Genomic DNA, 23,852 nt, shown 5'->3' on the forward strand with positions numbered 1-23,852 from the left:
GAGGATGCTGTCTGAATTACAAGATTCAGGTTTGCCACATTGTCGAGTGAGGAGAGAGAGAGGACGCTGGGAGCTCAGGTGGGCAGCGCGCCCGGCTGATTAGAGCTTCTGTACAGAGCACAAAGAGCTGAGTGGTACTGATGTTGTAATGGAATTAAAACACAGTTTATATACCCTTTAACCGGCCCACCTTCAAACCTATTTTAGTTTCACATTAGTCAAAAGAATTACCATGAACAACCACCCAGCTTGTCCATAGAGTAGATAAATCGTTATTTATGTACTTCATCCATTCAGCACTGGCTTGCAGAGTAAGTAGATTCACCTGAGGACAAATCACCTTTCGTGCATATGCTATTGCATAACGAAAGCCTTACACACGCATGACTAAAGTTGCCCAAGGCAGGCGATAACTACCACCTCAGCCGATAGTCAAGAGTGTGTACAGAGGACCCCAATCAGCGATGACCAACTGAACCAATGAATGGTCACAATGACCGCTGCTCAGTAATAGAATTTAAAATGAGGTAATGCTTTACCACCAGTTTCCACTGTGTACTGAAACATCTGTAACACTGTTCTGGGAGACTTAAAGGGAACCTTAACTGCCGTGGGAAAATAAATTCACTTACCTGGGGGCTTTCCCAAGCCTCCTGCAGCCGTCCTGTGCCCGCGCCGGTCCTTCGGTGCCCTCCGGTCTCCCTCCGTCGCTAAGTTTCGATTTCGGACGACTGCCAGTCGTCCTCGGGCCTCTTCCGCATTCCTCGTCGTAAACTGCAGTAAAGCGCGTCCGCATGACGCCAAACGCGTCATCGCATGACGCCAAACGCGTCATGCGGACGCGCTTTACTGCAGTTTACGACGAGGAAAGCGGAAGAGGCCCGAGGACGACTGGCAGTCGTCCGAAATCGAAACTTAGCGGCGGAGGGAACCGAAGGACCGGTGCGGGCACAGGACGGCTGCAGGAGGCTTGGGAAAGCCCCCAGGTAAGTGAATTTATTTTCCCACGGCAGTTAAGGTTCCCTTTAAAGCGGAACTGACGTAAGTGCCGGGTCCCGGGCTTGATAACGTCATCAAGCTACGACCCGGAACTTAGCATCAGTAGGAGCGGGGATGCCGGCCAGAGCAGAGGGGTCCACAGCGGCTCATCACTGGAGCCTGGGAGGTGAGTAAATGCTGCTGGCTACAGGGGGGACACCATGCCCAGCTACCAAAAGTGGAGATCCGGCTGCCTGAACCCCCAAATCCGCATGCAAAATTGCCTGCTCCTTAAGGGGGGTTAGGCAGCCGGTCCCCAAATGGTTAAGCCACATATTAGCTAAGGGTGTTACACCAGGTTTGACAAGATAATGGAATCTGATAGTAAGTTAGAGGGTCACCTTGTGAAAGGTGTCACAAACTACAAGAAAATAAATAAAAGGAATGATTTTAGTTTAAGTGCACTTACTTATACTCATCATAGACCTCCTGCTTGGGCAACGATGTCTCCGGGTGCTCTTCTAAGGTATTCCGTATCCAGGAGAAAGCATGAGTTTGCTGAGCTCTGCTAGATGATAATGAGCTCTGATCACTAGAGGGAAAACAAAAACAAAAAGGCTACTAAATGAAAATGCTTTAAGATTAATATTTGAATAGCTGACATTTTTATTATGATTACTTTTAAGAAAATCTAATAGCTGGCCATGTGTGATGATCTATTTAGCTGAAGTAAACAAACAGCAACCTCAGCCATCCATATGAGAAAATGATTAGAAGCATTAAAAAAATCAAGCATAAAATAAACCTCCTTCCAGTAAGGCTAAACTCAAGACATGCTTACTAAAATATTGGAAGCACAGTTCTAGCTTTGGTTACTGCCAAGATAGTCTTCTACACATATGCCAGCAGTAATAAAATAATACACAAACGTCCTGAATGTGTTTCGTACATTTTAATGCAGATGATTTGAAGAGTGTTTAATATCAACCAATAACGAGATTTTGGGAGACATAAGTCTGCTTCTGGCATCCACTGACATAACTGAATTTTTAAAAATGTAACATCCCTGATTGTTTCAGGGAAACAACACCTGAAAATCACATTATACTATTAAAAAAATGGGAGTCTATAGAATCACAAATGGGTTTGCCAGTGAAAGCCAAATATTGCAGTTTTAACTATGATGTGAAGCAGAGTAAGGCCATACCATATGTTTATTCATTACTGTGAAGAGTGGCAACTACAATTACTAACACAGAACTTACATACAATAAGGAAACAGAAATTATGTTAGAAAAAAAAACTAAAAAACCTACACAAAACTAAAGGTGAGACATACGCATTACAAATAATTAAGCACCTTTTCTCTGCATTGCTAGGACCAGAAGGCAGTTGGAGGTAGAGGTAGAGTTTCTCAAGATCTGTAAACTTGTCAACTTCTTGCTAAATGAAAAAAAAAACAATACAAATATAAGATGAAGCAGCAATGAAGCTTTACGTTTAATTTCTGCCACCTTAGGGTGTAGGGAAAAAAGGCTAAAAAAAAACAACAAACAAAAAAAAAACACACCATATAACCAGCCAATCGCATTTTAGGAGGATCCACCTCTCGTATCTATTTCCTTCCTAAATCCCTTCTTAAACTCTTTTGTTGTAGCTGGTAATTGTTTCCGGCTGAGGTAACTGAGCATATTACCCTATGAATTCTTCCTGTTTAGTGCATAGTGCAGACATCTCAAGCAAGATAGCAGCTACTGTACAGGTTCCAACACAAAAACAAAACAGAGGCAGCAGATCTAAGATATGTGAAATAAGTGAGTACACTATAGTAATCATGCAGAAAATTATCTTAGGTATGTAGTAAATTAAACCTTGCTTTCATTTTATAAATTATTACAAGAAAAAAAATATGTTTCCATTAAAGAAATAAAATGTTACGTGTACAGAACAGAAATTAAGTTATTATAGATGAGGCAAGAAAAGAAAAATGATAATAGCGTAAGAGCGTAAGTCCCAAGTATGGGACTTGTTTATTAACAGTGGTCACAAATTAATTGGCAGTTATTTTCTACAGAAGCAAATGACAGCTGGCAAGCAGACAGAATGCTTGTTGTACAACATATTTTCTTTCTATTTTAAAAGCTACGCAATATTTCCCAGACTTAACTTATTTTGAACAATCGCAGGCTATCTCCTAACAGATTTATTATATTGTTGAAGATTTATTAAGTTGGCAAGAGCATATAAGGAGAGGTCCATAGCCAATGAAGGGGTTATTCAAATAAAACAAAGCATCTCATTCCTAAGCTGGCACCATTTTCTAATTGCGATATTTACAGTATCTGCAGAAAACAATGCATAAGCAAATCCTTCATTTGTTTATATTTTTTAAAGCAAGCAAAAAGGTCTTTCAGTTTCCACACACTCTGATTACACAGGGGATTGTTTACACAGGCATTCAGAATCTCTAGAATAATTTATAATAGAACTTCAGACAAAAACATATTTATTTTAAGAATGGTGGAGCGAATGAATAGTGGCCAAAGCCACCTCTCAATCCACATTTTCAGTCACAGGATCAGCCAAAGTGTTAGAAAACTGTCTATAAAGAAAAACATTACAGCAGCCATTTCCATGAAATCAAGTGCGTTAAAGGCAATCTGAGGTGAGAGCATGCGAAGGCTGCCATATTATTTCCTCTTACACAAGACGTGTTACCTGGCTGTCCTACTGATCTTTCTGGCCTCAACAGTGTCTAAATCACACCCCTGAGGCAGGGAACACACTTGGCTGTTTTCGTACGCGTTCTATGCACAGAAAAACTGAGAACTCATGTTAATCAATGTGATAACTTATCACACTTAGGCCCCGTTTACACTTAAAGAGGAACTCCAGCGAAAATAATGGAATAAAAAAAGTGCTTCGTTTTTACAATAAGTATGTATAAATGATTTAGTCAGTGTTTGCCCATTGTAAAATCTTTTAAATCCCTGATTTACATTCTGACATTTATTACATGGTGACATTTTTACTGTTGGCAGGTGATGTAGCTGCTGCATGCTTTTTTTGGCAGTTGGAAACAGCTGTAAACAGCTATTTCCCACAATGCAGCAAGGTTCACAGACAGGAAACTGCCAAGAGTATGTACTCAGAATTTTTTGTGGGAGGGGTTTCACCACAATATCAGCCATACAGCGCCCCCTGATGGTCTGTTTGTGAAAAGGAATAGATTTCTCATGTAAAAGGGGGTATCAGTTACTGATTGGGATAAAGTTCAATTCTTGGTCGGAGTTTCTCTTCAACCTCCTTGGCGGTGACCCCGTGTGTGACACGGGGTAAGCCGCCGGAGGGTGCCGCTCAGGCCCTGCTGGGCCGATTTACATAATTTTTTTTTTCAAACACGCAGCTATCACTTTGCTAGCTGTGTGTTTGGTCTGATCGCCGCCGCCTGCCGCGGATACAGGCCCCCCCCCCCCCCCCCCCGCATACCCCTTGCGCAGCCTGGCCAATCGCCGGCAGGCTACGCTATGGGGTGGATCGGGACTCCCTGTGACGTCACTCCGTTCGTCGCCATGGCGACGGGGGAAGCCCTCAAGGAAATCCCGTTCAGAACGGGATTTCCTTACGGGCAAGCGGCGCCGGCGGCGATCAGAGGGGACGGGCGGACGCCGCGGGGACGGGGAAAGCATGTAGCTAGCGCTAGGCTAGCTACATGCTAAAAAAAAAAAAAAAAAAAAAAAAAAAAAAAAAAAAAAAAGTGAAAAAAAACCTCCCGCGGCTGCGCAGCCGCGGGAATTATACCGCTAGGGGGGTTAAATTAGTTGCTCTCCGTTATAACTGAAAGGACAACTAATTTTCAAAGTAAGTCCCACGTTTTTCAATGGCACAGTTCACACTTAAAGAAAACCTGAACTGAAACTTAAAAGTCAAAATAAACATACACAAGTCATACTTACCTCCTGTGTAATCTACTCCTCAACCTCTTTTTCCTCTCCTGCGTCCTGTTTGTCCACTGTGATCAATGGAATTCTCCGTGCTCCATTTTGAAAATGGCCATTACGCCATAACAGCTTTCTGGTCAGCACACAGTTAAACTGTAACATCGCCCTCTTAAACTATAGGGAAACATGGACACATCAGTTCTCCTCTCAGCTGTAACTGACAGCAACTGATATATTTCAATTCTGACAAAATGTTGTCAGAACTGGAAGGGATCATTGTCAGAAGAAAATGTGAGCCTCTGAGAGGAACTGATGGCAAGGTAACTATGTAATGTTCATTTGAAGTTACCTCATGTGTTTATTTTAAATAATTTTACTCAGTACAGGTTCCCTTTAACGCGTTTTAACAGAAATCTTTTTCACAATGCACTGCTATGGAGAAGAAAGAAAAATGCGTACCAACTGATTAAGTGTAAACGGGGCCTTAACCACTTCAGCCTTCAGTCGTTTTCACTTTATGCATCCGAGCAATGTTCACCTCCCATTCATTAGCCTATAACTTTATCAATACTTATCACAATGAACTGATCTATATCTTGTTTTTTTCCGCCACCAATTAGGCTTTCTTTGGGTGGTACATTTTGCTAAGAGCCACTTTACTGTAAATGCATTTTAACAGGAAAAATAAGAGAAAAACTGAAAAACTTATACTTGTGACAGTCCTAAATTTAACAACTTATAGCCAGGATGACAGGGCCACCTTTCTCTCTCCACCTCTCTGCGGTGCACTAGTGACAGAGCACTTTGATCCTCCCACCCACCATCACCCAAAGGGTGTCATCCTCTCTCTATCCACCCCTCCCCCCCCCCCCCCCACGTGTAATGAAATGCTTTGTACGGCCGCAGCAGGAGCAAAGTGGTTGCCAGGCAATTTAAACTTCCCTCCCTCCCTCCCACAGAGGCGTCCGCCTCTCTCTATCTTCCCCCTTTGTATACTGCAGTATAATCGCTGCAGTCAACTTACGAGTCCAGCACTGGGTGTCACATGCTCTCCTCTACCTTACTCACGCCACGTCATGTGAGCCAGCGGTTCGCGGTATGCTAATTACAGAGCAGGCAATTACAGAGCATTATACACAGGGGGAAGATAGAGGGAGGCGGACGCCTCTGTGGGTGGGAGGGAGATTTAAAGTCACCAGCAACTTTGCTTCTGCTGCAGCCAATACAAAGAATTTCATTACACATGAGGGCTATAGAGGATAGAGAGAAGGGATGCCTTTTGGGTGATGGTGGGTGCGAGGGAGGTTTAAAGTCCCCAGCAGCGTTAACGTTGAGGGGTAGACTTATACTTGAGACACCAAAAAAATTCCAGCTTAAGAGGTTTAAATATTGGGGTCGACTTATACATGAGGTTGACTTGTATCCGAGTCTATACGGTAGTTTTAAAATAATACATGCCTCCATAATTAAAACTCACGTATTGTATTTGCCCATATGTCCCGGTTATTACACGGTTAAAATTATGTCCCTATAACAATGTATGGCGACAATATTTTATTTGGTAAAAAAGGTGCATTTTTTCCGTTTTGCATCTATCACTATTTACAAGTTTAAAATAAAAAAAAATATAGAAATATTTCATCTTTACATTGATATTTAAAAAGTTTAGACCCTTAGGTAAATATTTACATTTTTTTTTTATTATTGTAATTTTTTTTTTATATTAAACATTTTATTTCGGTATTTTTTGGGATGGTGGGATGTAAACATTACTTTTATAATGTAAATGTGTGTCGAGTTTTTTTTTTTATTTTAGTTGTAGTTTTACTTTTTGGCCACAAGATGGCGGCCATGAGTTTGTTTACATGACGTCACTCTAAGCGTAACATACGCTTAGAGGGACGCATGGGGGACGCAACAGCCAGAAAAAGCGGAGCTTCTGAGAGAAGCTGTCGCTTTTTCTGCGGGGAGAGGAATCAGTGATCGGGCACCATAGCCCGATTCACTGATTAGTGGGCTAACGTTCCGCGGCCGGGAGCGCGCGTGCGCATGGCCTCCTTGGCGTAGCTAGTACGTGCAGGAGGCCAAAGTAGTTGATGTGTTTTTCGCGCACAGAAACAAAACTGACATTCTGCATCATGACTCTGCACATTTTGTCAGTTTTCTGTATCAATTACATTAGCTGCTGTGAAAAACAGTGCACGTTTTTCTTCATAGAAACACACTTTCTGTGCAGAAAACCGAGTGCAGAAAACTGAAAAACAAGTGTGTTCCCTGCCTGAAACAAGTATGTAGCTAATACAGTCAGACTTAAGTCAGAAATATCTAAATTGCATGCTTGTTCAGGGTATGAATATCAGGGTATATAATATATGCTTGTTCAGGGTTAAAATGATCTCAGAGAAAACTCAGGAGAAAAAGTGAATTGCATGTGGGCTCTAATGTTTGTTTGTTTTTTTTATTTAGAGGTTCACTTTTTTTCTTGGCAAGACTACCCGTGGTTTTGTAACAATATACTATTATTAGTGGGCAAAAATGCATGCAGAAAATGGCATAAGAACACCCATGGTATGCGTCAGGAAATACAGATGGAGTTTATAGTGTGAACAATGCCATAGAATCATATGTCTGTATGATTTATGAAATATTCACTGCTGATTCTTCTGTGGGGAAAATATTGTGTTGTCAGTTGACAAATAGAGATACAAAAAGGACTAAGGCCTTGTTTCCATCCACGAGCTTCTATCCGCTTCTGTCCGCTTTTCAGCAACATGTATCAATCTGTAACATTGATGTGCTGATAAAAAGTGGACAGAAGCGGATAGAAACGCACAGATGGAAACAAGGCCTTAAAACTTCAGTGCACACAAAACTATGCATGGCTTATTACGACATATACCTTGTTGCACATTGAAAACTTTGCTACATGATCAAGCTGAAGGAAAGGGTCATCCATCCAGTGGAACAACAATCCTTGTTTCCAGCCCCCACATATTAATATTGGTTTATAAAGCGCAAACATATTCCATAACACGAAATCTATTTACAATGGTTTACAATTCAAAAGGCATTATGGTCTGCCACGTGGATGCCAGTTGCAGGATCCCTTAAGAACTTTGAAGCTGTTCCCAGGGAAGTTTTGAATTATAAACACTAAGTAAATTCCCTATTGTTCACTGGAGCTATAATTAGTTTACTGCACTTTGGGAAATTTGTCTCCTTTCCTCACCACAGCTCAATATAACAGAGTTTGCAAAACAGAAATGATACAGTTGAATCAAACTTGGATGAGACAGAATGGATAGACCAGAGAGAGGAGGATGTGAAAAGGAGCCTATGGAGGAATACCAACTGGTTAATCAGCCCCTGGAGGGGCAAACAAACAAGGTGTGTGTCATTACAAGCTTCTGCTTATTTGTTTGTGGACTGAAGTTTAGTACTTTTTACATCAATTATTAGACTGTAAGTGGAACTTTCTGTTATTTTTGGCAGGACACAAACATCTGTTTTCATTTTAACACAATGTGCCAGTTTTCATTTGTTGATATTATATACAGTCACTATCGATGTCCCATTAGATAAGTCAGCACTGGTACTGGTCCTAGTGCTCTCACATCCATCTCCATAAGAATGAATAAGCATTATCATACAAGAAGGTGCTTTGGGTAACTCAGCAGTAACAGCACATCTGACTGCTATCATTTTTCAGGGTCTACGTGTGTTTGCAAGAACGTGTATATATATATATGGAGAGATTTATAATGCTTAATGATTTCCAAAACTGACAAGGTTTGAACATCCCATGTGCTAAACATTCCAACAGCAAAAGCATAGTGGCTAACAGAAATCCCATCACAAAGATTTAAAAATGATGAGGAATTTATAGAAAATACTGTGTAAATTCTTATGTCACCAATGGAGATACTACATGCATATCATACATGTTTACATAAAATCCACAGCATTTATTAGGTAAAAGAAAATGGTCACATTCCATCCAAAGGCATAAATGTTGTGCCCTAATATTATACAATAGCCCAAATATTAACATATCCTTTCATAAAACAGATGTACTGTGATCCTATACAGCATAAGGGCCTGAACACACTGAAAAATCGGCAAACTCAGTGCGATTCAATTGCATTTTTTTTAATCAAAATTCTACTTGTGATTTTTGGGCATTTGCGATGCGATTTCGATTTTGCTGAGGCTATCTTTTCTTGGTTTCCTGAATGTTTACCTAATAAACGTAATGAAAATCACATACACCCATTCACAAAGATCACTCCTGTTCACAAACTCTTCTTTGGATTTCAGAGATAACATTTTGTTGGGGATACAAGCAAGCATCTGAATGCTTTCTGAAGAAATTATATCATTGCAAAGCCCAGAACTCCAGCAGTGCAGTCTGGTAGGGAGGGCAGCACAGGAAGCAGTTAGATTTAGTAGATTCAGTGCACTGTATCCTGGCACTGTCACAGAGACCATGCATTCTAATGGCTAGGCAATAACAGGCATTTATAATTTGTGTGATAACACGGTACAACACTTTTACATAATTTGTGTGAAGGACTGTTATACAGTTCTGTAGCTTAGCAATGGATACCAGCTACAAAGTATTATTTGAGCACCAGTGCTCAACTGTTAAACCAATATTATAACTGGCTGCAGATACCCAGCGCTCGGCTATAGTAGTTAATCCAATTGAAACATCTGATAAGTGTTTGGTTATGCCGTAGATAGATGCCAGCACCCATCTAATGCAGTGTTCTCAGCCCTCAGTACTTCAATTTGGCATCAGGGGGTGAACATAATGTATAATGAGTATCAGATAGATCAGGGGTCCCCAAACGTTTTGGATCGAGGGCTGGGTCAACATACTCCAGACTGCTGGGGAGCCAGAGTATACATAAAATGATGTAGAAGTCTTAGCGGGCCAGACAGTGAAGCATACCCAGGTGACAACCTGCAGACCAATTGGACAGCAGTGTCACCGACCTGAAGTGGAATTTGATTGGAAACCAGCGAATGACTGCTTTCTGGCTTCCATGTGGATGGGTGGTGCCAGCACTGCTATTCTATATGTGGACCACCAATATTTAAAGATGTAGCTGACCTCATCTATAAGTAAAACAATTGTCAGCATATAGATCAAAAGGCAATTGTGTGGCACATCCCAAAAATGAAATTAGTATGGTGAGCTTCGCTTTGTGGTTCTACTTCAGCATAGCATTCTGTGACCCACTACTTGCAACACTGTTATCACTAGTCACCGGACGTGTGCTCCGCATAAGGCAGGGGTCTCAAACTCAATTTACCCGGGGGCCGCAGGAGGCAAAGTCAGGATGAGGCTGGGCCGCATAAGGGAGTTCACGTGTCCCCGCCGCAAAATGAGGGCTGCAGAGCCCCCAAATCGCCCCGGGGGGCAATCCGCCGGCATTTCCTGGAAGGGGCAGAGCTTTCAGCTTCAGCTCTGCCCCTCCTGACGTCAATCGCGGCGGCTCGGAAAATAGGAAAAAATGCCAGGAATCTTCATACAGCCATATTGCGGCTGTATAGCGATCCCTGGCCAAAGCGCTGCGGCTGCGTATGGACCCCCTGGAAACCCTGTCAGGAAATGCATTGCTCTTTCTTTTGATACATGTAAAATTACACTACCGTTAGGCTTGCTACTAAAAGTGACATTTACCGCATTTAAAAGTATACTATTTTCCTTCGAAACTTTAAAATCGATTTTCTCAAAAACTATAAGGTCTTTTTGAAAAATAGTTTTTTCCTCTTATTCCTAATGATCTCCTTAACATATCCTGCAAATTTAGGGTTTCTAGCATTTAAGGTGGATTTGCTATTAACCATTAAAGTCGGCGGGTTTTTAAATGTGTATTTTTTTCCTTTGCAACTTTAAAATCGATTTTCTCAAAAACTATAAAGCCGATTTGAAAGATTTTTTTTTCTCTTGTAGCCACTGGGGGCCCCTACAAGCTCTGGGGCACTGGGGCCACAAAATATTGTATCGAGGGCCGCAAATGGCCCGCGGGCCGCGAGTTTGAGACCCCTGGCATAAGGCATGAGAAGAAACAGTTCAACAACTTGGAAAAGGAAAAAGAGGCGTGCACCTTCCGTCCAAAGGTTTATTCCTGACAATGTGACTGTGTTTCAAACCATACAATTCTCCTGACGCTTGGTCACGCTGCATACCACTCCTAATGGAGTCCGTGAGCTTCCGGCATTAAGACGGGGTATTAAGCCCTGCCCCTTCCGGCCGCATCACTTCCTCCTTGCTAGAGCTGTCGCTAACCACCATTGTACCTACCACCCACCTCCCATCTGATGACCCACTCGTACATGGATATGTAAGCCACACTTTGCTGGTTGTTAATGATGTTTGATGTATGACACTATGCAACATGGAATATTAAAGAATTGTATGGTTTGAAACACAGTCACATTGTCAGGAATAAACCTTTGAACGGAAGGTGCACGCCTCTTTTTCCTTTTCCAAGTCATCTATAAGTAATACATTGTGTGTGGGGGGACCAGTAAAAAAGCCTCAGGGGGCCACATTCGGCCCGCGGGCCTTAGTTTGAGGACCACTGAGATAGATTCAGTGTTTAGGTGTTATTTCATAAGGCTAGTATTACAGGGTAGGGTATAAGGTTACCAGACAGTCCGGATTTTTACCAATGTTAGGAGGTTAAGGTTAGGTCTCATGAAGGGATTAATGTTAGGGTGTGGTTAGGAGTCAGGAAAGAGAAGAGGTTCAGGTAGACAGCCGAACAAGGGGTAGAAGCGCCAAAAAACATTGATGAAAGTACTCTCATAAAGCTGATAGTGTAGATTATTGATAAGGGCAACGTATCGATACTCAATAGGTCAATCTCAGCACCTAAATACGTTGGAATTATGCATATGACATGGCACATCTTACTAATCATCACCATTGCTAGCCGGTGGCTAATACAGTCCATATCCACTCCTTCTTTGGTTGAATGGTGGGTGGCATACCAAATGTACATGTAAATATTTATGCTCTAACATTTTAACTTTTAAGAAATCATTTAAATTGCTCAATGCCTCTGTGGCACCTACCGTAAAAATATGGAATTTGTAATTCAACATCATTAAGTTAGCAGTGAGTGCCGCAGACTTTGTTTTAACCAGTTAATACTATCCGGACGACAATCATCATCCACATAGAGAAGTCTACCTGGACGAGCATTCGCGTCCAGTGTTGCTGCGGCGGGTGCGCATGCACATGCCCAAAATATTGGCAACATACATTGTACTAGGGACATCATTTAAACGTTGTAATAACCGGGACAAATGGGCAAATAAAATGTGTGGCTTTTATACACATTACAACGTTTTATTTTAAAACTAGTAGACCTAAGCCCGTTTAAAAACGGGCTCTAGGTCTGTGTTAAAACCCCCTCCCCTCTCCCCCTTCCGGTACTGCCACCACAGACGCACAGTCGCGCGCACGGCCGTTCGGCCCCCTGCCTGTCCTGCGCCCGTCCAACAGCTGTACCTGTGGCACATACACAATAGCACGCAGGGACACACACACGGACATGGGATGCAGAGACAAAGGGGTTTTTATTATAGAGGACTATAACAGCCGAAAACTGAGAAAATGATTTTTCCCCATTTTTTCTTATTATTCCCATTAAAATGCATTTAGAATATAATAATTCTTAGCAAAATGTACCGTACCACCCAAAGAAAGCCTTACGCACCACACAAGTGGAAACGGGTCCTTAGTAGAGAAGTGGTTAAAAAATACATAAATAGTTACCTTATGGTCTAAACATTTTAATATGTATGTAATGAGGGTATATTACTATTATTTTTGCAAATAAGGGGATTATGATTATTGATAGGGTAGAAACAAAAAATATATCTTTATTTCCAAATAATATATTGTCGCCATACACTGTACTAGGAACATAATTTAAATGTTGTGATAGCCGGGACTAACAGGCAAATAAAATGTGTGGATTTTATTTAACAGTGTTCTCACCAGGAATATTTAAGTGGGCGGGCCCGCCCGGCTGTTTTGAAATCCCGCCCTCCTACCTAGCTAAAGCTGGTGCTGTAAACATTCTGCAGGCAGGAGCATTCCATTGCCTGCTATAAATCAGCGTTCGGCTCTCGCACAATAGCGAAAGCCGCCGCTGTACACTGCAGGTGCGCTCCTCTGCCTGTATCAACTCCTGCTTGAAGGCTGAACAAACAGTGATTGGCTGGGCGGAATATAAGGGGCAGGACGCCGAAATCTGTGGGACGTGTGAGTACCGAAAGCCTATTCTAGTCTGCAGTCAGCCGCCCGGCTTTGGTGGCTGCCTGTGTTTACATCTCATTGACTTGTGTTAACTTGCAGGCAGCTCAGCTAGCGAAGGCGGCCAGGATACACATGTGAGCAGGCATGCTAGTCCTGTGTGACTTTAGACTGGGGTGAGAGCCTGAGGCTGCAGACACTCTCTCCCCCTCCCCTGAGTGAATCCACACAGCGTCTCTCCTCTGTCCTGGCTGCATGAATTTCAGCAGCCAGTCCCATCCCTTCTAGGCAGCTCCAGATAGGATAGGGCAGTGCACGGCAAGTTCTGCCACCCCGCCCCCCTCTGTTTCCTGGCTGTTTAGCTCCTCTGATGCACGCTGTGCTGATGCCGGGAGAAGTTCAGAACTTGTACATTAACTGATGATTGCCCTTCCACTGGTATGAGACCTCTGCTAATGCACTTTTTATCTGATATAGTGCAAAGTCTGCAGAGAGTATATGGGGCTCTCAAGCTAGGGGACCTGGGAAAAAAAACGATCACTGCAGTCAGCTGCAATTTAGATTAGCTGACTTGCTGGGGATGGAGGCTGCTCCTGAATGCTGTTTCTCTCGGCCTGCCTGCTTGTTTGGTAGCTCATAAGATGTAAAGTGCCCATACATTACCTGATTTTCAGCATCTGGCAGATTCAATCACAGTGATTGAATCTGCCAGAGATCAGCTGTGAAAAGTTGACCTAGGGCAGTAAAAAAATTACAAACCCAGCCCTGGCTATGCTCGGTGGGCAAAGTCTGTAAGAAGTTGCCCACTGCTGCTGCTGCTGCAAAAAAAAAAAGTAAACGTGGAACATAGATCCTGTGTTGTTGGCTGTCTTGCAGAATTCACATACATGTTATTTCATATGGATGTCATTTGCTGCTGGTGTCGAGGGGTACTGCAGATCATTTAGTATTATACTGACCCCTGTTTATTATCTGCAATACCCCTTGAGCCCAGCAGCAAATAAACATATGAAATGCAAAAATCCCCCCCCCCCCCTTTATGAAATGCAACACCCCTGTATGAAATGTGAAATTAACCCACATATTAAATGCAATAATTACCCTAGTATGAAATGCAACTATAACACCCATGTTCAGTGTTCTTCCCATGCTCTTTTAGCAAACATCACCCCCAAAAAGCCTTGTGGCAAGAACAACACGATATAGATCATTTAGGTGTGATGAGTAGTGATAAAGTTATTGGCAAACATATGGGGTGAGCAATTGTTCGCGTACTTTTTGCTAGGTACGCACGATGCAATTTTCTGACAGATTTACTGTCAGATCGACTATTTCCAACATGTCCGATCTGATTTCCAATCGATTTTCCAATCAATTTTCTGTTCACTTGCATGGAAAATCGATCGGAAGTCAGGTCGGACAATTTGGAAATAGTCGATCTGACAGTAAATATGTCAGAAAATATTGCATTGTGTGTACCTAGCATAAGGTGAAGGCAATATCTAGAAAAAACACTGCACTCTTACAATAGCGTGTGCTAGAGCTGGTATATACAGTATAAATAGGAAAAATTAGCTCATAGAAACAGCACCACACTATATTAAGGTATAAAGCATCTGTAACATTTTTATTCAATATAATTAATTCCAATATAAGCAACAATAAAAACATTTACAAACGGTACCACAACCCTCCACCAATGGTGGTGGACCACCACCTCTCCTTGGGCATCATCATACCAGCTAAGTATACCTCCTGTCTTTTGTCACTGTACCTCTACCCACTTTGTCTGTTTCTCTCAAACTATGCACATTATAGCACTTTATTTATTATGAAGATACCATGATCAGCCACTGTTATGTTTCAAAAGATTATTACTTGCATCTCATGGTTTGTATAGGGTAATTGTTCACTGTTATTTATTAGTTGGAGGTTCTGAACCCGGGTTCATACAGTGTTGGGGTGCTCATTTTTTGAACACCCCCGCCCCGCTGATTTATAATCTTTATTATTAGTACTATATTTATATATATATATATATATATATATATATATATATATATATATATATATATATACACACACACACACACACACACATGATTTTTGCCATTACTATGATTGCTTATTACGAGTAAATTCCATCATTGGTGGAGGGTTGTGGTACCGTTTTTAAATGTTTTTATTGTTGCTTATATTGGAATTAATTATATTGAATAAAAATGTTACAGATGCTTTATACCTTAATATGTGCTGTTTCTATAAGCTTTCTATATAATTTTTCCTATTTATAAGGTGAAAGCAACTCGCAGGTTCAAGTGGTTAATGGGTTGTTTTGTGGGAAAACACATGGTGGTAGATATGTTTGAGTGTGGGCAAGGGTAAATGGTTTAGCTAATGATGTCTGAGACATCTCTTCCAGCTGGTTGTTGCTAGGAAACTGTCAAGGGCACCGGAAGATCTCAATGCAGGGTGAAGCTAATAAGATGGCTTTTACAGGTGGAACATATCTTTAGGTTAACCAACAACTTCTGGAATGAAACTTTAAATAAAATTACATTCATATCTCTTTTAAATGCCTTACTAAAAAAAAAATCATTTTTAATGTGGAAATGTGAACGGTAGCTTTAAATACCATATACTAGGTAAATCACAACATACAAATATTAATACCAGTGGGCTTAAATGCTATAATAATCCTTCATAAGAGAATAACTAAATTAATGGGCTCTTGTTATTGTTTGTGTGCTTTCCATGTACATGTTGTCATGACAACCACTCTTTGCAAAATCAAGCCTCAGTAACATACACAGCTAACAAAAAATTCTGCATGCATTCACCCTCGCTGAACAAGAATCTGGATACTAAGCCTGATATAAATATATTTGTAACAAATGTATTTTTGTGTTGCCAATATATTACACAATGATAATATAATAAATTCAGCATTTAAAAAAAAAAGGATACACGTTGTGGCAAATGCCTCATGCCTGCTTCTATCCTGCACCGCCACACAAGGAAGACCGGGTCTACCAGGGAAATTTATTGGGAGGAATCTCCTCTCGGCTGCATCACTTGCCGTACCACTGTTATTTACACCCTGCAGTGTGTCTACTTCCTGCTTTCATGGAAGCAGACCTAGGGTTAACATCCTGTATTTACAAATTAGCTGCTCTGCAAGCTGGCACAGCTGAAAGATCAAATTATACTTGTGATTAGTCACAGATGAGGGGGAATTAGACAGTCTAAACTAGTGCTGGGCAAACTACAGCCCGCGGGCTGGTGCACTGCTTCTCTGGGCTGCTGACAGGCGGACCGGATTCCTCTCCTTTCCCCCTCCCTTCCGAGCTGTGTGGAATTTGAAAATTACCTCAGCGCCGATTCCAGTGTTTTGCGTCTCTATGGCAACAGGGTGTCACATGACTCTCAGGAAGTGCCAGTGCATTACACGCTGGCAACGTCCTGATGGCGAGTCATGTGATGCCCTGTTGCCATGGAGGCAACGCTGGAATCGGAGCTGGTGAGTTTTAAGTTCCCTGCTTGCTTCCCACTTGCACTCTGCAGGGAGGGAGGGGGGAAGGAGGGGAGAAATTTGAGGAATGCTGTCCACAGCATGTGGCACGGCTCGTGAACTTTTTGCCCAGCCCAGGGTTAAACACTTTAAAGTGAACCAGAGACGAAGCACCCTCATGTATTTTACCATAAATATCAGTGGGAATATTAGAGAATACACCTACCCTGCTCTCGGTTTCATTTTTCACTATTCAGCTTACTGCTTATCTGCCATGATAAAATCCCCGACAGAGCATTCAGTCTGGCTTTGCTCAGATAACATTATAGCCGAGTCTGTCTTCTCTGGTGTCTTTTCAAGCCCAAGCCTGTCCCATTGTGGCTCTGCTCAGGAATCATTATAGCTGAGTCATAATAGCAAAGCCAGAATGAATGTTCAGTCAGGGATTTTATCAGGGCTGGTAAGAAACAAGCTTTGCAGTGAAAAATGAAACAGAGAGCAGGGTAGGTGTTTTTTCTAATGTTCCCACTGATATATATGGTAAAATACATGAGGGTACTTTGTCTCTGGTTCACTTTAAATACATATATACAGGGTTCATTTCTCTCGGTTTCCCTTCTGTCCTGTGCAAGACTTCAGGTGCACTTAAAAGGATACTGTAGGGGGGGAGGGGGGGGGGTGTCGGGGGAAAATGAGTTGAAGTTACCCGGAGCTTCTAATGATCCCCCGCAGGCATCCTGTGCCCGTGCAGCCACTCACCGATGCTCCGGCCCCGCCTCCGGTTCACTTCTGGAATTTCAGACTTTAACCACTTAAACTCCCGCGGTACGAATTTCTCCGTCCCTTTTTTCCCCCCTAAAAAAACAGGGACGGAGAAATCTACCGCCGCTGTCCGCGCACCCGCCGCTCGTGCACGCCGCTGCCTGCTCGCACGGAGATCAATAGATCAATATATATACATACGCACGCACGCACGCACACACACACACACATATATATATATGCAAAAGTTTGGGCAACCTTGTTAATCGTCATGATTTTCCTGCATAAAGAAGTTTAATATATCATATAGGAGACACACACAGTGATATTTAAGAAGTGAAATGAAGTTTATTGGATTGACAGAAAGTGTTCAATAATTGTTTAAACAAAAGTAGGTGCATAAATTTGGGCAGAACAAAATAGAAATGAAATAAAAATTTAGTAGATCCTCCTTTTCCAGAAATTACAACCTCTAAACGCTTCCTGTAGGTTACAATGGGAGTCTGGATTCTGGTTGAAGGCATTTTGGACCATTCCTCTTTACAAAACATCTCTAGTTCATTCAGGTTTGATGGCTTCCGAGCATGGACACCTCTCTTTAACTCACACCACAGATTTTCAATTATATTCATGTCGAGGGACTGAGATGGCCATTCTAGAACGTTGTACTTGTTCCTCTGCATGAATGCCTTAGTGGATTTTGAGCAGTGTATAGGGTCGTTGTCTTGTTGAATGATCCAGCCTGGGCGCAGCTTCAGCTTTGTCACCGATTCCTGGACATTGGTCTCCAGAATCTGCTGATACTGAGTGGAATCTATGCGTCCCTCAACTTTGACAAGATTACCAGTCCCTGCACTGGCCACACTTCCCCAGAGCATGACTGAATCAACACCATATTTTACTGTAGGTAGCAGGTGTTTTTCTTGAAATGCTGTGTTATTTTTCCTTCATGCATAAAGCCACTTGTTATTCCCAAATAACTCATTAGTCCACATAACCTTATTCCAAAATGAAGCTGGCTTGTCCAGATGTGCTTTAGCATACTGCAAGTGGCTCTGTTTGTGTTGTGGTCTTCCTCTGCATCACTCTCGCATACAGCATCTCCTTGTGTAAAGTACACCAAATGGTTGAACGATGCACAGTGACTCCATCTGCAGCAAGACTTCATTAACAAAGCCCTACTACTAAACATCATCACCAAAAACGAACGTAATTTCATTCTTAATTTTCACCCAAAAAGCCCCTTCTACTATCTCCCCAAAATACACAAAGATCTCCATAAACCACCTGGCCAACCAATTATATCAGGTATAGACTCCATGACAAGCGATCTCTCCCGCTACATCGACCAACACCTACAACCAATAGTTACCAACCTCCCATCCTATCTGAAGGACTCGCAACATCTGATACAAATACTATCCCACATCCCCTGGTCCTCTGAATACCATTGGCTCACTTGTGACATCACATCACTTTACACCAACATTCCCCATCAGTTTGGTTTATCAGCTATACAATTCTTCCTTACCACTGTTCCCTCCATGCCACCCATACAACAGAATTTTCTTTTACAATGCACCGAATTCATCCTCAACAATAATATTTTACCACCAAATCAGCGGCACAGCTATGGGTAGCTTCTTTGCACCATCATACGCAAACCTCACCATGGGCTACATTGAACAACAACTAATAGAAACTGAACATCCATTTACCGACAACATTATACTATACAAACACTACATCGATGACCTGTTTTTTATTTGGAAAGGCGACATCACACTCATCCCCGCATTCATACAATTTCTAAACACAAACAAAGCCGGCCTTCAATTCACCTCACAACATCACACTGTATCCATCAACTTCCTGGACCTAACGATTTTCACCGAACACAGTAAAATCAAAACCAAGACTTTCTTCAGATCCGTAGACTCCAACAACTACATCCATTTCAATAGCTTTCATCACCTACCTTGGACCCAGAATACACCCTACAGCCAGTTCAGACGCATATACAGAAACTGTACCGATAACAATGATTATATTACACAATCCAAAACACTTACCAAGAAATTTACTGCTCGGAAATACCCGAAAAAACTCATCCGCGATGCATGCTATAAAGCTAAACAACCCTCCATTTCATACCCAATACCCAATCCTAATACTGATGCAAACCCGCCCCCCAGATTCATCACACAATTTAGCAAAGAACACCAGGGAATCAGATCAATACTCAACAAAAGATGGGAAATTTTACTCCAGGACCCATACCTCAGACCCATTCTACCCAATAAGCCACTCATCACTTATAGAAGAGCACCCAACCTCCGTAACTTACTAGCCCCCAGCAGACTCCGCTGCCACAAAACTGAAAGTACACCTAACCAAGCCCCCTCCACACCAGGATCCTGCAACCACATCCGTTGTCTAGCATGCACCTTTGTTTCCAATACCTCCTCATTCAAATCATTTGTCACCAATACCCATTACTCCATAAAGAAACACCTCCTGGCAGTCCAAATTCGTTATTTACGTGATTACTTGTGCCTGTCATCTCCAGTATTTTGGCAGAACAACTCAAGAAGCCCGGAGCCGAATCGGCCAACATAAAAGGAACATTCTTAATAAATTTCCCATGCACAGTGTTTCACGCCACTTTCACCTCATGCACCAGAGCAAACCCGACACTTTTTCCATCACCTTAATAGACACCATTAACGAATCAGAACCAGCGGCATTTGAGAAACTCAAAAAATTAGAAATGTACTGGATCCAGACTCTTAGGACACTCACTCCATAAGGATTAAATGAGGTCCTAGAAAAAAATCTATTAAATTTCCAAGCAATATATTCATACTGTTCCGTTCACACTTTTATCTAGTCCTCTCTTTTAAGTTTTTTAATTTCTGATATTATGATTTTACAGTTTTATATTTTTAATGTAAATTCTGATCAATCAATACATTGCCACAAAACTGTGAAAGCCTATGGATGGAGAGACAACAATAGGTTTGTGGTTTTTTTTATATAATTGTATTTATTTTATTTTTATAGTATGTGTTATTAATATTCTTCGATTATCTTATTATTCTTATTCTATCTTATTATTCTACATGTATCACATCATTTAATCTGTTTTGCAGGTACTTATTTTATCTGTTCAGGTAATATGTAATTGTTACGCTCTGCTATGCAATTTTTCATATGTATATATCACAATCCACCACTAGATGGCACTGCATCACTAATGAACTTGCCCTTACTCTTGGCACTGCATCACTAATGAACTTGCAGCCCAATCATGAACTTCATAGAGGATAGATCTATCCATAGAGATGACCTTTTGGCACAATTCAAGCGTGTTCCGAACACTGAACCTGCTCCAGATCACAACCTGCCAGAAACTCGGCCACCCACCTCCACTGTCGACCTTAAACCAGTGTTTCAAAAACTAGAATCTGCACTTAAAGATGAATTTTTCAATCTAGCTGATATTGCCATGCAACAGACTTATATAGACGAAAAAATTTCCCCAGATGGCATACGAATCAAAACTCACAGCCTTTCCTAAAGACCTTGTCTTTAGTGCAGACTGGTATATTTATCTTGAGGTCTGCACTGCGGGCATGATGGAGAGGATTATAGATAAAAGGAAAACTCATTACTGATTTACAACCCATTATTAATGAATTAATGAATACATATACATATATACATACACATACACATATACATACACATACATACACATATACACACACATATACATAAAGATTTTTTTTTCTTTGGGGGGGAATAAAAGAGAGGGGGGGGGATTAAAAAAAAAAAATCTTTTTTATGTATATGTGTGTGTATATGTGTATGTATGTGTATGTATGTGTATGTATATGTATATATGTATGTATATGTATATATGTATATATATATATCTTATCTTCTATTACTGATGTTTATTATTATCTTCATTATGACTATTATTATCATCCTTCTAATACAATGATAATTATTACAGCTGCAAATATTCGTCTACGATATCAAAACCGTAGACGGGATTATACACTATATATTACCAGGCCTGGACAATTTTTGCCAATGGCCTCCTCATATTTTGGATATATTACAATTGTTTTTATGTTTTTTATGTGTTCTTCGATTTTATGCTTTTATCTTCATGTCATATTCACATTATTTTTTATTATACATTTTTATTTTTATTTTTTTTTATAATCTTTATTATAATTTTTATATATATATTATTATTATTATTATTATTTCAGAAGTATACACTATTTTATTTACCAATTGTAAAAAGTCGGACATTGTTCATGCTTTTATCTTCATTATCTTTCAGCATGTATAATGACATTTGAAGTTTCTTCACTGTACTTGTTCTTTTGAACCACTAGATGGCAGCAAACACACCACTGTGCTCCATGTTCCCTTTCTAAACACTGCCCTGTGCATGCAGAGAAAGCATGCATGTTATGTACAGCTGGCAGCAGCTGATTGGAGGACTCTCTGTCCCCATGGCCACTGACTCCACCCACTGAAAACACTGCCCTGTGCATGCAGAGAAAGCATGCATGTTATGTAAGACCACATGCACACCAATCTACTCCTTAAAGCTGGCAGCAGCTGATTGGAGGATTCTCTGTCACCATGGCCACTAACTCCACCCACTGACAACACCGCCCTGTGCATGCAGAGAAAGCATGCATATTATGTAAGACCACATGCACACCAATCTACTCCTTACAGCTGGCAGCAGCTGATTGGAGGACTCTCTGTCACCATGGCCACTGACTCCACCCACCCACACTGGAGCAGCTTCTGGATAGGCCAGAGCTGCCAGCATTAACACATTTAAAGCAGCAAGCGACCTCACAACAGTACAGAGGTGCTCTGCTTGCTATAACTGAATTGCTGGTAAGTCTTTATCTTTATTTTTAACCACTACACATGCCTTTTTTTCTCTCTTGCCAGCTACAACTTATTCCATTCCCTACCTTCTACTGAAATATACCTAAAGCGGTCAATTTGATACCAACTTAATCTGATTTACTAACTACCTTTTACCACTGTTATCTAGTCCATTCCCCTATACACATTATGTAGTTTACACTGACCCATTCCTTGCAATCACCCCCTACTATAACATATCACTAAACACTATGTTTGAAATACTATTCTTATTACACTAAATAATAATCCATTTGTATTTTTTTATGGCAACATTTATAGCTATGCCTCTGTCTTTTGTTTACAGTTGTTTATCCCCTGCTTATTGCCTGAAGAAGTGGGCTGTGCCCGCGAAACGCGTTGCATCTTTGGGGTATTTTCAATAAATGTGTATATCTATACATTTACAGTCCTTGGTGTCTGCTTTAACGGAGGCGAGTCCACCACTTCCTCCCAGCAATTTTTTAAAAATGTTATGTACTTTTATCCTTCTGGCGCCTCTGTTCACCTACCAATATTTTTGCCCTTACTCTTGCCCTATTCCAAAATGGCACCAGCAACTGCTAGTTGCATCTGCACATGTGCAGAATGACTCAGCACATTTACCAAGCACTATGATTGGTCAAATCAACCCCCAAAGTAGTATAAATGAGCACTCCTGGAAGTGAGCCCTCACAGAAGTGCCTGGCTCTTCTACTGACCACATATGGTAAGTCCCAGCTTTCTTTCCTTATGATACCTTCATTTTTTTCCATTGTGTGTGAATTTTTGCATTGAGAATTCGATTTTTGATTCGAGGTTTATCTTGGATTTTTACATTCTTTGCTTTTAGCGCAAAAATACACGAGATCAATATTTTATTGTGAAACCATATAAAACTATTTTTTAGCACAAAACGTCTAAAACAATTTTTATTTTAACCCGAAAGATCTGTTTATTTATTTATTTTTTATTATTATTTTTTTGGGGGGGGAATGTGCAATATACGCAAAAACCGCACAAGTTAACGGGAATTTTTTCCCCAAAATTGTTTACTTGAAATTTGAATTAAACATTATTTTTGCAAGATTTTATGCGAAAAGAATATGAACAGTTTTGCTCATCACTGCTCACAATTACCTTTTCCACTATTTTTATCCCAATCACCCCCACTTTTTAATACCTATTTCACCTCTAATGTTTGATATGTATTTATAGTTATAAGTTTTTATATATTTTTTATTTTTATACAATTTAATGACTGTATGACTACACATGGGTTATGAGCCAATTATCTCTGTTTACAGCTATTGCTCCGTTGTTATTGCCTGATGAAGCGGGATCAATCCTGCGAAACGCGTTGCATATTTGGAGTTCATAAATAAAATATATTGACTGTCTTTACTACAGTCGTTGTGTGTCTACTTGGAGGAGG

At 41.0% G+C, this 23,852-nt stretch overlaps 1 protein-coding gene across 1 annotated transcript in view; it reads right to left on the bottom strand.

The window, feature by feature from the left end:
- The window catches only part of RFX7 (regulatory factor X7), a 136,374-nt gene that overhangs the window by 30,412 nt on the left and 82,110 nt on the right, over positions 1-23,852 (bottom strand). Inside the window, exons 3-4 of the mRNA XM_068275497.1 lie at positions 2,339-2,421; positions 1,448-1,570 (exon numbers count right to left, since the gene is read on the bottom strand). Of these exons, the coding sequence (XP_068131598.1) occupies positions 1,448-1,570; positions 2,339-2,421 (206 nt within the window). The remainder of the gene's footprint in view (positions 1-1,447; positions 1,571-2,338; positions 2,422-23,852) is intronic.

This window comes from Hyperolius riggenbachi, chromosome 3 (genome assembly GCF_040937935.1).
Source record: "Hyperolius riggenbachi isolate aHypRig1 chromosome 3, aHypRig1.pri, whole genome shotgun sequence".
In the NCBI taxonomy this organism is placed as follows: domain Eukaryota; kingdom Metazoa; phylum Chordata; class Amphibia; order Anura; family Hyperoliidae; genus Hyperolius; species Hyperolius riggenbachi.